The sequence below is a fragment of the Myotis brandtii genome, unplaced genomic scaffold (genome assembly GCF_000412655.1).
Source record: "Myotis brandtii unplaced genomic scaffold, ASM41265v1 scaffold454, whole genome shotgun sequence".
NCBI lineage: Eukaryota > Metazoa > Chordata > Mammalia > Chiroptera > Vespertilionidae > Myotis > Myotis brandtii.
In genome coordinates, this window is record NW_005367354.1 from 1,063,828 (window position 1) to 1,080,621 (window position 16,794).

Genomic DNA, 16,794 nt, shown 5'->3' on the forward strand with positions numbered 1-16,794 from the left:
CCAGGGGAGCAGTGGAGCCGTACCCTGGCCTCAGGACCCCCTCCCTCTCCGTCATGTCCACCCTCCATTCCCAGCACGACGAGTGGTCTTTCTAGAATGCACAGGAGGTTAATTATTGCCCCTTTATTTATCGGAAATTGCAGACCCATTCCCGCCGGCCCAGCCCCCAGGGAGAGAGGCATAGGGTCGTTCATTGCTGAGGATGCAAGTATTGGGGTCAGTTGGCTGAGCAGGAAAGAAGCCCGGAAAGGCGAGCTTGGTGAAGACATGAGGGAATAAATGAATAATGGGGGCGGACATCTCATCTGCTTCCTTCAGGGCTCCAAACTTGCCCTCCTTGGAGGGGCTTTTTTGTGTGTGATCCCTAGAAGATATTTGAGTCTCTCATGAAATCTTTAGAAAAAGTATGTCTGGGCCTCTCCCAACGTGAGCTGTGTCTGAGTCTCTCCTTGGGGCGACTGTGAGTTCTCTCCGAGGGCCTCCCCTGGGTTTTCTCAGATGGACTGTGTCTGCCCCTCTCGGCATGACTATGTCCTCTCCTCTCAAAGGGGCTGTGGTTTCTCCTCGCAGAGAGTCTGCGGCATCTCCGCTCGGAGGGACTGCGGCATTTCCGCTCAAAGGAGCTCGGATGGCTCATCTGAAAAGAACTTTGATGGCTCCTCTGAGGTGGACTGCGATGGCTCCTCCCAGAGGGACTGCGATGGCTCCTCCGAGGTGGACTGAGATGTCTCCTCACAGAAGGACTGTGATGGCTCCTCCGAGAGGGACTGGGATGGCTCCTCCCAGAGAGACTGTGATGGCTCCTCCGAGGTGGACTGAGATGGCTCCTCCCAGAGGGACTGCGATGGCTCCTCCTAGAGAGATTGCGATGTCTCCTCCCAGGTGGACTGAGATGGCTCCTCCCAGAGGGACTGTGATGGCTCCTCCCAGAGGGACTGCGATGTCTCCTCCGAGACAGACTGCGATGGCTCCTCCCAGAGAGACTGCGATGTCTCCTCCCAGGTGGACTGAGATGGCTCCTCCCAGAGGGACTGTGATGTCTCCTCCGAGGCAGACTGCGATGGCTTCTCCCAGAGGGATTGCGATGTCTCCTCGGAGAGGGACTGCTATGGCTCCTGTCAGAGAAATTACATGGGGCTCTTTCCCTATGGAAGCTGTGGTGGTTTGGTTTCCTAGGCATGAGTATCTCTTTAAAGTGACTGTAGGAGGTTCTCTTCTTAGGGGTTCCATGTAGGAGTCTCCCTTGGGCCTGAACTGGGATTCCTCTTTGGGACTCTGGGCTAGAGATTTCTCTTCTGTACCAGTTTTCCTTAGGCCTGCTGCCACTCTCACGGATTCCTCTTTTGGAGTCCTGGGACTCTGGGCTAGAGATTTCTTTTCTGTACCAGTTTTCCTTAGGCCTGCTGCCACTCTCATTCTGAACTGTACCCAAAGGGTGTCTGATTGTGGTGATACTTCTTTGGGAAACTCCGCACCTGGGCAGTGGGGAAGGTGTGGATTGGAAAGAGCTATCTGTTTTTGGTGGTTGTGCTGAGCAGAACTGTTCTAATTCTTCCCAGGGCATGCTCTCCTGTTCAGTGGTTGGGTCTGTTGGCTTTAGCTTGACAACTGGCATCCTGTCTCTTTCGCTATCTCCTTGTGAACTATCGTCAGAGGCTTTTTGTTCTGGTTGGCAGTTTTCCCTCGACCACAAATGGTCCGCCCTTGTCCTGTCCTCAGGCTTTGGCCCAACAAATGCCATAATTCTGCGTGCGGTTTGGAATGCCTTTCTTAGTCCCTGAAAAAGCAGTTTAATGAATTTGGGTTGGGAGAATTTCTTGGGGTGCCTTTTTAAAGAGGCAGTAGCTGCCTGAGATGCTCCATTCCTTTTCCCTTTCAACTGGGATGGCAATTTCCTAGAGAGATTCTGCATTATGGTTCTACTGTTTGTGTAGGACTTTTTGTTTTGTGTTCTAAATCTCTTGTTGATTCTTTCCATTGGATTTTTTGAATCATGGGTATTTTTGCTTCTCACTTTAGTCCACTCTTCATCCTGATTGCTTTCAGAGTCACTCTCTGATAACGAGTGAACTTCAGTGAATTCATAGTGCCCAGGCTCTCTAATATCTGTCTGTCCTTCTAGGTCAGGGCTAATGTGGACTTGTACAGAAGCAGGAGACTGGGAAGACTGAGACAGGAAATCTATGGTAGAAGCAGGACTCTTGGAAGCTTGATTACAGATTTTAGCTGCTGATCTAGGGCTCCTAGGCGTCAAGGGTCTGTCTCTTCTATAATACTTTGGAACTTGGGATCTTTTTCCAATTCGTAACCTAAAGCCAAGACGCAATCTAATCTCTCCATGGCCTTCAGGAGTGCTTACGAGGTGGAGCTGTGGGTAGATAAGAAGATAAGGTCCAAAAGTAGTCTGTAATTTATGACAATTAAATCCTGAACATCGGCCACACTGTAGGCAGATAGGGTATTTTAGGACCAGACCTGAAGTGAGAGGTGGAGGTACATTGTGAGGTATTTGACTCCTTAACAGTTTTGCTGCTATTTTTAGCTGCAGATCTTTTAGCAATTGGAACTGTTCTGAGAGGTCAGCCTGGGCCTGGGAAAGAAAACTTGGCTCCAGTGGGTGTTGGGACTCAAAAATCCTTGTCTGTGAATCTCTCTGTGAGTTCTCACTCTCTTCCACTGGAACAGGATCTTTCACAGTGAAAAATATATTGAAGGAAGACTCTGACTCTACTGGGTCAGGAAGCTGACCCTCTGTATATGAAACAGAACTGTGCTGAATGACTTCCTGGGGTATATCATTGAGCTTTGAGTTTGTTTTCTTTATTCTCACTCTAGTGCCAGAGTATTGCTGTATTATGGAGGACATAGAACCACGTGTCCATACCCTTAAGGCCATTCTTTTCTCATGACCATGGCATGAAGTATGTCTCTGAATGTAGTTTTTGACCATTGAAGCCTGAAAAATAGTGCCTCGACCTGTCTCTAGCAGACTCTGGGAAAATTCCATCAATTCAGCAGGAACCCCAAATAAATTCTGAATAGACTGGCAGGTATCAGCAGTAGACCTTTCTGTTAAAGATGTTTGAGAACAAAGCTTCCTTCCCATAGTGGTTCCCAAGACATTCCCCAACATTAGCATATTGGAGAGATACTTTCTAGGTAGTCTCTGCTTCCAGGAGTGACTCTCCCAGACATTCTGTTGTCTTCCCAGGACAGACCAGGTTAATCCTCTTCGAGCCCCTGATCCTGCCTGGAAGGTCTTAGATGGTGATCTCCAGCTTTGTGGTGGATGTTGGGAGAGGCCCTGGAGTGAGTTCTCTAACTCTGCTACCTGCCTCGGTTGAATCCTTTCCTGAAATACGTTATACACCCATGGCATCTCAGAATGGGAGGTTTCTACAGTGTTAGTTGTCTTCTCAGAGAGTTGGTTATGAAAGAAAAAGGGGAAAGTTGAAGCAGGATCTATAAAGGACTCTTTAGGCTGCAAAATATCTGTCCAAAGGTTTTTTATATCCAACGCTCTTGATACTTCTGTCATCTCAGAATCCCAAAGACCTAATTCAGATGTTGTTTTGGCAGAACTTGAGATGACTGAGTTTGAAGAGTTGTGTAGAAGCCTAGAGAAATAATTCCTTATTTGTAACTCTTCTCCTGATGTTAACTCCTCAGATTCCCCCTTCTGATATACCTGTCTTAAATTCAAATCCTCAGATTCTATAACTTGAGGAGGCCTTATTTTTATCCCCATAGATTTCACAGCCTGATGCCCTCGTTCATGAGTCAACACTGTAGGATCCTCAAATGGAGATGTTGGCTGTGAGGTTAATTCTGCAGATTTCACTTCAGTATTTGACTGTGGATTTAACTCCACAGATTTCACTTTTTGAAAACATGATTCTAGGGCAAACACCTCACATTTTAAGTCCTGCATCTCAGAGCCTGAAATCAAGTTCACAGAATTTGCACCACAAAGCAATGGCTCTTTGTTCATCTTCACAGACTTTGTATCTTCAAACAGTGGCTCTGATTCATATAACACAGATTTTGTACCATTTAACTGAGGATCCAAAACAGAGTGTCCAGCTTGTTGCTGTGACCCAAGGTGGTTCTGCAAAACTTGGCCTTCTGGAAACTTTATCCCTGGAGTTAATTTAGAAGATTTTACACCTTGCAAATGTGATCTAGGATTAAATAAAATAGACTTTGTGCCTTGAGATTCTGGCCCAGGGTTCAATTCAGAAGGCTTCATGCCTTGTATCTGTGGCCCTGGATTAAACTTTATAGAGTTCATGCATTGAAGTTCTGACCCTGATTTCAATTCAGAAGAATTCACACCTTGTAGCTTTGGGCCAGAGTTGAACTCTGTTGTCATTATATCTGAAGTCAATTCAAAAGATTTTACACCTTGCAAGGGTGGCCCACAGTTACATCTAGTAGAATTTACACATTGTAATTTTGTCCCTGTATTCAACTCACAAGAATTTTCACACTGCATCTGTAGCCTAGGGTTGCATTCCAAAGGTGCTATGTCTAGGAACTTTGACCCAGTAATCAATTTAGATTTCAAACCTTGCCAATGTGGTCCAGGGTTGAACACCATAGATGTCTCACTTTGAATCTCTGGATTCAATTCAGAAGACTTCATACCTTGATGTTTTGAAACTGAAGTTAATTCAGAAGAGTTCACACCCTGCAAATATGGCTCAGGGTTGGACACCATAAATTTGACACTTTGAAGCTCTGGCCATGGATTTAACTTACAAGATTTCTCATCTTGCCACTGCTTTCCAGCATTGAACTCAGGAGATATCACACTGTGAACCTCTGATTCCAAGGCCAACTCAGAGGGTTTTGCAACCTGAAATTTTGGGCCATCATTGACCTCTGTAGAGTTCATTATTTGAAGGTTTATCGACTCAGAGGATTCTGTACCTTGCCACTTTGCTCCAGAGTTGAATTCCATAGATTTCATACCTTGAAGGTGTGTGCCTCGTGTCAACATAGACAATATCCTATTGTGTGGGGCTGAGTTGAACCCTAAAGATTTAACATCTTGTACTTTTGTACCTGGAGTCGATTTAGAAGATTTCATATCTTGCCACATTGGTCTAGTGATGAACTCCACATATTTTTCACTTTGAAGCTTTGTCTCTGGTGTTAACTCAGATGTCACAACTTGTGACTGTGGAACAAATTTTAACTCAACAGATTTCAAATCTTGAAGCCTCCACTCTAGTGTCAAATCAGATTTCTCACCTTGTCCCTGTGGTCCAGGGTTGAACTTCACAGGTTTCACCCCTTGAAGCTTCTTCCTCTGGGTTAAATCAGAAGAGTTTCCGCCCTGTAACTTTGGACCATGGTTGAACCTTAAGGTGTTCACATCTAGAAGCTTTGTCCCTTGAATTGACTCAGATTTTTTACTTTGTATCTGTGATTCAGAGTTAAAAAAAGATTTCATTTCTTGAGGCTTTGTCCCTGGGATCACTTCAGAAGATTTTGTACCTTGAAAATGTGGTCTAGAATTGGACCCCAAAGATTTCATATCTTGAAGCTTTATACCCATGACCAAGTCAGAACATTTTATATGTTGTAACTGTGGATCTGAGTCCAACTCTACAAATTTTGTACCTGGAAACTTACCCCCCAGGGTCAAGTCAGATTTCTCACCTTGTAACTTTGGGCTAGGTTTCAATTCTACAGATTTCATATCTTGAAGCTTTTTTTTTTTTACCACTTCAGAAGATTTCATACTCCTCAAGTGTAGTCCAGACCTTAAATTCATACATTTTACATCTTTAAGTTTTATATCCATGAGCAACCTAGAAGAGTCTATATCCTGCAACTGTGGGCCTGTGAATTCTCCTGATAGGGCTTTTTCAAGCTTTGTCCCCAGTATTTGCTTAGATTTCACAACTTGCATCTGGGGGCCAGGGATTAATTTTTTATGTTGTACATCTTGAAGATTTGTCTTTGAGATCCCTTGAGAAGATTTCATACCTTGTAACAATGACCCAGGTTTGAAATCTGTAGATTTGACACCTTGAATCTTTGTCCCTATAGTTGATTTAGAAAAAGTTGTACCTTGCAACTGTGAGCTAGGGTTTAACTCTGTAGATTTCATATCTTGGGACTTTATCTTAGGTGGAAACTTAGAAAATTTTAGACTTTGCCACTGTGACCCAGTGTTGAAATCCTCAGATTTCACACATTGAAGCTTTGTTTGAAGAGCCAACTCAGATGACTTTACACTTTTCAAGTGTAGTAGAGAGGTGGACTCTATAGTTTTATCACTTTGTGACCCTTGGTTTAATACCCTAGATTTCACCTCCAGAAGCTGTGGTTCAAGACACTTTACACCTTGAAGCTGTGTTCCTGGGGATGACCATAATGATTTCACTTCCTGAAGCTGTAAACAAGGTTTCAAATCAGAACCCTGAGGCTGATGTTCCTGGCCTGATGCCAAAGATTGTATACCTTGAAGCTCTGGTTTTGAAGTCAATGTAGATGATGACTTCCTATCCCTTGACTGTATCAAAGTTTTCCACTGTACTGGTTTGACACATTGAGATTGTAACTCAAGATTTACCAGAGATTTTATACCTTTAAACTCTAGTGCAGGTATCCACTCAACAGATTTTGTACTTCTAAGCTGTGGTTCTTGGTTTAGCTCTACACTTTTCATACCTTGATGCTGTGGCTCTGATGATGATGCCAAAAATTTCCCTTTTTGCAGTTGTGATCCTGGGGACAACTCAAGGGTTTTCACATTCTGCAAATGTGGCTCACAGTTGCACTCCATATACATTGCACCTTGAGTTTTTGGCCCTAGAGTCAATTCAGATGATTTCGCATCTTTTGACCGTATAAAAGATTTCAACTCTACAGATTTGACTTTTTGAGGTTGAGACCCAAGATTTAACCCTATAGATTTCACATTTTGGAACTCAGGTCCTGGTATCCATTGAATACATCTCATACATCCAGGCTGTGACTCCTGTTTTAAATCAACAGTTTTCACCCCTTGAAGCTGTAGTTCTGAAGTTAACACCAAAGGTTTCACTTGGTGCAACTGTGGTTCAAGTTTAAACTCTTTAGATTTTACATCTTGAATATTTGATTCTGGGGTCAATTCAAATAATTTCATTTCTTTCGACTGTAACTCAAAGTTGAGGTCTACTAATTTTCCATCTTTAAAGTTTAGCTCTGGATTTAACTCCAAAGACACCCCATCTTCTGACTTAGACCCTCTCTTAAATTGCTCTGAATTCACACATTGCTTCTCTGGTGATACTACAGATATCTCACCATTCTGTTCTGTCTCAGTACTTACATTCACATTTGATACCCCTTGAAACTGTTGCCTTGGTGCTGAATCCACAGATTTTACTCTTTGAAACTTTCGTATTCTGGTTATATCTACCTGCCTCTTTAGACTTCGGGTCAACTTCACAGATTTTATACTTTGCAGTGGATCTAGAGTCTCCTCTAATGATTTTAAATTTTGAAGTTTTAAACATGGGGTAATTTCCAAAAATTTCATGTATTGCATTTGTGGCTCTGACATCAATTCCTCAGGTTTTATACCCTGCCATTTAAGCCCTTGGAGCAATGGCCCTGGTACAAAAGGCACAGAATTCTCACCTTGCAACTGAACAGATTTTATACCTTGAAGCTTGGAATCTGGGGTGGTTTTTACAGATTTGATATCTATCTGTGGGCTTAAGGTTGTTTCCACAGATTTCTCACCTTCCAGCTGTGGACTTGGGCATCTCAGGCATTCTCCTGGAGTTAAGGCCACAGATTTCACATCTTCCAGCTCTGACTCTGAAATCAACAACTCAGACTTTAAACCTTGAAGTTCTGAACCTGGAGTCAGCTCCACTTGTTGCACACCTCCCACCTGTGGCCCAGGGGTTAGCACCATAGATTTGACATCTCCTGATTGTGGCTTTGGTGTTAACTGCATAGATTTCGTATCTTCCAGCTGTGGCTCTTGGATTAGTGCCTCAGATTTTAAACCTTGAAACTTTGAGTTTGGGGTCCACTCCACAGTTGTTACATCTTGCCACTGTGCTACTTGGATAAATTCAGAAGATTCCATACTTTGTAACTGTGGTCCTCTGGTCAACTCAGAGAAGTTTAGACTTGGCAACTGATGCCCAGGAGTTAACTCCATAGATTTTGAATCTGCTATCTGTGTCTCTGAGATAAATTTATGAGAAATGTCATTGTCAGAGCTTGGGGTATTTCCTAAAGATGATTGTATCAACCCCACAGATTCTTTGTTGTGGTGACAAATGTCAGAGGTCAACTTTGTTTCTGGTTCTTGATATCCTGGCTCTGAAATCATCCCTAAAGATTCTGAAGCTTGCCATGGGGTCAATACTTCAGGTTCTGTGGCTTGGTGATTTGATTTGGGGATCAACTTTACAGATTTTACTCCTGGAATGTGTATCCCTGGTGTCTGCCCTTCATATATCATACCTTCTACCTGTGTCTCAGGAATCAACCTCCTACATTTTACCACTTGAGGTTCCACATCTTGAAGCAATAGCACTCGGTCTGTCTCATCAGACCTTAGGTCTTGTAAGCACGGCTTTGGGGTCAACTTCACAGATTTCATATCCTCCTGTTGTAGTCCTGGGGTCAACTCCACAGTTTTTATACCTGGCAACCCTGGTGGTAGGATCAAATGAACACATTCCATACCTTGCAACTGTGAACTGGAGGTCAAATCTGTAGATTTCCTACTTTGCCACTGTGGTAGTGGGGCTAACTCATCAGATTTTTCACTTTGCTGTTGTGGTCCGAGGGTCAATTGGATAGATTTCTCTCCTTGAAGCTGAGACCCTGGGTATGACTGTACAGATTTCCCACTTTGCAACTGTGGTATAGGGTTCAACTTATCAGCTTTTACACTCTGCTGTTGAACTTCTATGGCCAATTCTATAGAGTTCACAGTTGGAATCAGCTGTTCATATTTTACTATTTGTGGGATTGAACCTGTGGTCATATCTACAAATTTTATATTTTGTAACCCTGGTCCCAAGGTCTGCTTCTCAGATTTTACATTTGGCAACTCTGAGGATAGCTTCATAGAATCTATAACTTGAAGTTTTGGCACTGACTTTGCCCCCATATTTTTCACACCTTGAAGCTGTGGTGTAATAGTCATTACTGTGGATTCTGTAACTTTATGTGCTGGTTTTTGACTCATTCCCATAGATTTTGTATCTTGACCCAGTGACTTTGGGATTGTCCCTAAAGATTCCATTATTTGGTGATGTGACTGTGTCAACTCTAAAGATTTCTTCCTTTGTAGCCATATGTCAGAGGTCAATTCTATAGTTTCTATAACTTGATGGCTTTGCCTTTGGCTCATCTCTGGGTATTCCAGGATTTGATGCCTTGGGGCCAACCTCAAAGATTCTAAGTCTTGAGTAGACACTGGAGTTAATGTAATAGATTCTGTGCCTTGATGATATGGTTGTGGAGTCATCGCCATGGAGTCTAGCATTTGAATACATGGCCCAGGAGTCAACTCCAGAGATTCCTTAACTTGAGATATTGGCCTTGGGGTCAAATCCTGGGATTCTACAACTTGTGACTGTGGTTCTATGATTATTTCAATGGATGACCCCAACCTTGGGGTTGTCTTCAGAGAATGTATGGATTGAAGTGATGGCATCCCTACTGATTCCATGACTTTAGGTGGTAGGTTGGAAGGTACACTCACATACTCTCTAATTCCATGTGGATCAATAGTAGTAGGAGAACTAGAAAACATCAAATCATCTGGTTGAGTTGCCCTTAGGGTCAAATTTGAAATATGAGTCTGTGAATCTGGGGTACCATCTGGCTGTGCTGGTGGAATTATTCCCATGCAATCCATAGCTTGTAATAGTGCCACAGGAGTTATTTTTATGACATCTATGAATGGATGCAATGGCCTGGGTATCATGTTCAATGATTTTTTGTTTTGACATATTGGTTCTGGAATAATTTTCACTGGTTTTATGGTTTGAGTTTGTGGCTTTGAAGTTATGCCTACTGATTCAATAACTTTATGCTGTGGCCCTGGGGTCATTTCCACCTTTTCCATTACTGTATGCTGTGGCCTTCTACCCATATTTCTTGGTTGTATGACTTGATGGCCCAACAATGTGTTAATTTTCACTGACTCCTTAACTTGGTATTGTAGCCTTGGGGTCATTTCCACTGATTCTGTTATATATGGGTGTGATTTTTTAATTTTCCCCATGGAATCCATGGCTTTAAGCAGTGCTTCAGGAGTTACTTTCACATTATCTGTGACTTGATTCAGTAATCTTGAGGTCATCTTCTTTGATTCTATAACTTGATGCCGAGGCTTTGGGGTTACCTCTACAGGTTCAATTATAGGATATGCTGGTTTTGATCTTACACTCGCTGTTTCTATTGGTTTCACAACTTCATTTGGCTGTGGAAACAAACCTACAGATTCTGTCAATTCTGAATGTGATTCTGGATTCATCCCCATTGAATCCATGACTTGAAGTAATGCCAATGGTGTTACCTTTATGCTATTTGTGACTTGATATGGTAGCTTTGGAGGCAACTCAACATTAGTCACTTGGGTCTCATGCTGCTGTATGCTTTTTTCTCCAAGACCTCTTACCCTCTGCTCTAAATTAAGCTCTAGCACATGTTTTGGGTCCTTCTCCAGTACAGTGGTTTCCTTTTGAATTATGTCAACTCTTAAACCTTTGGGAGGTGGAATGCCCATTGATGTAACTAACAGTTTAGATCCAAGGACTTGGGGGCCACCACCAGGTTGTGACTGCTTACCTGGGATAAGTGATTGTGAAATTTTTGTTTCTGTTCTATTTAATACAGATTCCACTCCAGTGTTCACATGGCGCTGAAATGATGGAAGGTCTGGGGATTTATTGTTGATATTTTGCTCAGTGCTTTGATTAATGGGCATAGATAACTGGATTTGGGGTTTCTCTGGTTCAGGGATGCTTCCATGTACTTCAATTAAATAATTCAACATTGCCCATGATTCCCTCACAGGCAAAGGCACTGTTTGTTTCTGCAAAGTACAAACCTTCCAAGCCATATGTCCCTCTAACTCTCTCCTAGTCAAAGGAGAGAGCTGGGTTGAAGCCCACCCTGAGACTCGAGGTCTCTCTTTGAAAACAGAATTTGGCCAATGATCTGATGTCAAATGATTCTTTCTCCTTCCCTCATATTTTGTTTTCACTTGCTTGCAGAAATCTGAGTATTCAAAAATAGACTTGATTAAAGAGCTTTGAGGTCTTAAAGGTGAAAGAGCTGCCAAATTTGGAAAGATTTTTGATTTCACAAGCTCTGAGAGCTGAAAAGGAGGCAGGGATGTGCTTTGATTCTTGAAAACAGGTGGTTGCTTTTTAGATAAAATAGGTAAACTGTGGCTCCGGGATTGCCAGGTTATTCCTTCAGAAAAGACAGAAGAGTGAGACAAATTGGAGTTGTTGCATGATGATCCAGAGGAGATGCAGGGCATAGTAGAATATGTTGTCATCTTACAGTCACAAAAAGGTAGAATAGGCTCCTGAGTCACACAAACACAGGAGGTGGAGGAAGAAATATCCTGCAGTTCAGGAAAATATGGTCCCATAAGAGCTGATCTAAGGAATAAAGAGAAAAGTTTCATTTTGCTTCAAAACAGGAAAAGGAAAAGTAGAAAGGGGGAAAAATAATGGCCATTTCAAATGCAAAATATTTTGGACTGAGGGAGAATAACAACAACAACAAAAGGTTAATTACTTATGGAAAGAATTCCTCCTCCAGGACAAAGGGAGACATTTGTCCCATTCCAGTCAGAAATGATCAATAGACCAGTGGTTCTTAAAATTCTTTTAAACCTAGAACTTTCCCCTATTTCCAAAATATCCAACTATCTCACTCTCTTTTTCTTCTCCCTCTCTCCTTGTTCATCTTCCTTCCTCTCTCTCTTTCACTCCCTTCCTACCTCCCTCTTAAAAGCTCTACCACCTTCAATCCCCACTCAGAAACTACATTCCCTGACCTTGTTTTTTCCAGATGCTGGGAGATCTGTTGAAGACAGTGTATACATTCCTGGGTCCATCCCTCAGGGAAGCCTGAAAAGCTGGATGAAAAAGAGTATGTCAGTGTAATGGAAGTGACATAGGAAACCAATAAGAAGAGAGACTTAACTTAGAAAGGAGACAGCTATGATAGAGTGGGAAGAAAAACAGAGTCCCAGGTACCTTACTCTAACTTTTTACAGTTTATCAGTAGAATAGGCTGAAGAGAGGAAAAATAGACACAGTGAAGATGGATTTTACTCACTTGGTCAGATTAGTTTTAATGCAACCCATGCTGAGATTTTCTTCCCACTGTTGAGCTGGGAGTAGAGGTGAAGAATCTATTAATGTAATGACCATTGACATCACCTAGTCCAAACCCCTTATTTTGCAAATAAGGAAGCAAAGATGGAATCATGCCCAAGATCATAAAGCTAATTAGTGGTATAGCTCAGGTTTAACCTAAGTCTCAAGTTTGTTTTTTAAACTATACTATGCTGCCTTCACTGTGTAGTATAGATGGAAGCCCTTGGAAAGCAGGGATAATCATAATAATAGGACTTAGAGTGGAGGAAACAGAGATGATAATACATGTCTTTTCCTCCAAAAGAGTCTATCCAATGTCTATGGGAGAAAAAAAAGGTACAGAAACTTTCCACACCAAACTCTTGATAATTACCCCTTCTCCGTTCTCCAACCTCACCACATTTCTTTACTGATACTTTGAGCATTGCACAAAATGAGATGTGGAAAGGAAGCATGGAAAGAACTAAGGAGTCATTTGCATCTCTTTGGAAGTAGAGATGCTAGAAAGAATAAGCACATTACTTTCATTAACATTTCAACCTCCCGCCCTCCGCCAGCTATTAAAGGCTAGAGTCTTAAAAAACAGTTGCCCTGTCATTAGCCTTGAGCTTAAGAATAAAGCATAGGAAAAAAAGAAGAAGAAGAATAAAGCATAGGGTCTTTCTGACCTGTGAATGGCTGGATCTTTTCCAATCTATGCTGCTTTGAAGTCTAGAGAAGCACAAAAAGAAAGAAAAAAATCAGGTAATATTCTAGGTTAGAGAATTAGACAGTGCATTTTATCTTATAGACACAAATACTGACATAATTGGCATCCATAATCACAGCAACAATTACCACCTCATTCATTTATTCATGAATCATTTATTGAGTACTTACTAAGTTCTTGGTATTGTATGGGGTGCCAGGACTACAAAGATAAATATGATCCCTGTATTGTAGGAATTTACACTAATAAGGAAAACAGATCAGATCTCTAAAGAGATAAATTATAATATTGTGTGGTAAATGCTGAAACAGAAATATAAGTGCTATGGAATACAAAGGACAGTCATTAACTACTTGGGAGAGAAAGGAAGAATTACTCAAGAAGTTGCCATTTATATTAGCATTTGGAGAAAAAGCAGAAGATTTTTAGGTAAAGAAAGAGCATTTCAGGCAACTGGGAACATCACCGAGATTAAGTCATGATTGTTAAGTGCACTTTTACTAAGTAGTGAGAGATGAAGCTGAAAAGGTAGGAAGAAGCCAGATTATGCCAAGTATAGCATTTTTATTTGGTCAGAATTTCCCAACCAGTAGTTAGTAAACTCCTGGGTTTTTGCAAGGGTGTTCCCCATCATTTTAAAAGCAAAAATGACATTTGTTACCATTTCAAATCCTAAAACAATTTTTTATTCCTTCCCTTTAAACTAACACATCAGTCTCTGAGAGTATATTAAAAGAGCTTCCACAACAATTACTGAGGAATTCATGAATGTCCACATTATTCAATCACTCAGTTTATTACTCAGTTGAATACCTCTAGCACGGTGGTAGTTTTAACTTTTAAACAGTTTGGTTTTTAAAAAATATATTTTATTGATTTTTTTTACAGAGAGGAAGGGAGAGAGATAGAGAGTTAGAAACATCCATGAGAGAGAAACATCCATCAGCTGCCTCCTGCACACCCCCTACTGGGGATGTGCCCACAACTAAGTACATGCCCTTGACCGGAATCGAACCTGGGACTCTTCAGTCCACAGGCAGACGCTCTAGCCACTGAGCCGAACTGGTCAGGGCACTTTTAAACAGTTTTAAATTGATTTTATACTTAGTCATATATTATTTATGTCCATAATATGCCATTGATTAAAAACATCAAACAATAGGAAAACTGGTGTTAAAATACAGGCTAATATATTTACAAATGATCTTTCTATATATTTATCTCAAAATGACCGCTACATATCACAAACCTAAATAATCCCCCACTACAAAAGCACTTGAAAATGCTGAATAAAATAAACAAATATCCCTTGAGTTTATGAAGCTTAACCTCTAGGTAGGTGGGGGGAAAACTCACAACCTTCTCAAAGAATTTTATCCAATAGTCTATCCTCATACTGGTTTGGAATACTAATTTATGCTCACTTTGTAGTCAGTAACCCTCAAAAGGAAAATAAAAGTCCTGGCAAAAGGCAAAAATAAATATAAAATCTTTTTGGAAATTGGAATAGAAGAGGAAGGAGAAGGAAAACAGTTTGAATAATTATATCTTAATAAATGAGAAATATTTGATGACGTGGTTACATTCTTTTTTTTTTTTTTACCTTCACCCGAGGATATTTTTCCATTGATTCTTAGCGAGTGTGGAAGGAAGAGGGAGAAACAAAGAGAAACATTGATATGAGAGAGACACATCAATTGGTTGCCTCCTGCAGGCACCCCAACCAGGGCCAGAGAATCTGCAACCAAGGTACATGCCCTTGTCTGGAATCGAACTTGGGACCCTTCAGTCGGAGGGCTGATGCTCTATCCCCTGAGCCAGGCCAGCTAGGGCAAAGTGGTTAAATTCTTAGTAAAAATGTAAAATACCAAAAGTAGGCAAAAAATATATATATATATCATTTGAGTAGACCAATAAGTATTAAAGCAATCAAAATTATAATCAAAGACATTCTCCATCAGACCTAATAAAAGAACTCAAGGTTTCTAAATATCAGAACTTATGAATATCTATAGCATTTCTCTACTGCAGCAAACAAACTAGGAAAATATATAATTTTAAATAATAAAAGATATGTCCTTCATAATAGGAATAAAAATGATAGAGTATCAAGGTATTAAGTTAACCAAGACTACAGAAGAACTCTATGTAGAAAATTATGGAACTTTAATAAAAGACATAAAAGATGATCTGAATAAATGGAGAAATATTCTAGACTCTTGGTTGAGATAATTTGAATTTATAAATATATCAGTAGTCCCCAAATTAAATTATACTTTAATGCATTCCCAATATAAATTTCAGTTGGAATGTTTCAAGAACTTGTTAAACTCCCTAAAATTATGTGGCAAAATGAAAAAAGGCCCACTAATAGCTAAGTCAACCTTCAAAAGAAGGGCAAAGAAAGCACCTGCTGTAGCAAACGCTAAAACACACTACAAATCTAAAGCAATAAATACAGGAACAAACAAACCAATGGAACAGAATAGAGAACTCAAAGATGGACTCATGAATATGGTAAAGGGAGTTACACAAATCAATGGGGGAAAGATTATTTAGCAAATAGTGATGAGAACACTGGCTAGCTATAAAGGGAAAAATAAAATTGGATCATTTCTTAATCCTAAATATACAGGTGGACTCCAAGTTGTATTAAAACTTCAAATGTGTGCCCTACCTCAGTGGTCGGCAAACTCATTAGTAACAGTACAACGATTGAAATTTCTTTTGAGAGCCAAATTTTTTTAACTTAAACTATATAGGTAGGTACATTGTTATTAACTTAATTAGGGTACTCCTAAGGCTTAGGAAGAGCCACACTCAAGGGGCCAAAGAGCCGCATGTGGCTCGCAAGCCGCAGTTTGCTGACCACTGCCCTAGCTAGTTTGGCTCAGTGGATAGAGCGTCAGCCTGCGGACCAAAGAGTCCCAGGTGTGATTCCAGTCAAGGGCACGACCTTGGTTGCAGGCTCCTCCCTGGCCTGTGCCCTGGTCGGGGCTTGTGCAGGAGGCAACCAATCGATGTGTCTCTCTCACATCAACATTTCTCTCTGTCTTTCCCTCTCTCTTCCACTCTCCCTAAAAATCAATGGAAAAATATCCTCAGTTGAGGATTAACAACAACAACAAAATTTTAGATGTGGCCTTGGCTGGTTCCACCAGTGGTTAGAGCATTGGCCCACGCATCAAAGGACTGCAGGTTTGATTCCTAGGCAAGGGCACATTCCTGGGTTGTAAGTCAGACACATATGGAAGGCAACCAATTGATGTGTCTTTCACACTGATCTCTCTCTCTCTCTCTATCCCTCTCTCCATCCCACCTCCCTTCCACTCTCTCTAAAAGTCAATGGAAAAAATATTCTTGGATGAGGATTAACAAAAAATTAAAATGTGGAAGGTAAGACTGGAATATCAAAAAAATAAATAAAGTAGGAGAAAATCTTTGTGACCTAGGGCACAGAAGAACTTTTTTTTAACTTTTTCTTTTTTTAATTTAAATTCTTTATTGTTTAAAGTATTACATGAGTCTCCTCTTACCTCCATTGACCTCTCCCTAGCTGCTCCCACCCCGCAGCACATGCCCTCACCACCCTATTGTCTGTGTCCATTGGTTATGCTCATATGCATGCATACAAGTCCTTTGGTTGATCTCTTACCCCCTCACCACCCCCCTGCCTTCCCTCATAGGTTGGACAGTCTGCTTGATGCT

At 41.1% G+C, this 16,794-nt stretch overlaps 1 protein-coding gene across 1 annotated transcript; it reads right to left on the reverse strand.

Annotated features, from left to right (window-relative positions):
* Window positions 1-55: 55 nt before the first annotated feature.
* Window positions 56-10,765, reverse strand: LOC102256524 (chromosome unknown open reading frame, human C2orf16). Its single transcript, XM_014546612.1, has 2 exons — window positions 1,327-10,765; window positions 56-1,254 (listed from the first exon to the last, which is right to left on the reverse strand). The coding sequence occupies exons 1-2, from the start codon at window positions 10,763-10,765 to the stop codon at window positions 365-367; spliced, it is 10,329 nt and encodes a 3,442-aa protein (XP_014402098.1). The 3' UTR covers window positions 56-364.
* Between the last annotated feature and the right edge of the window lie 6,029 nt (window positions 10,766-16,794).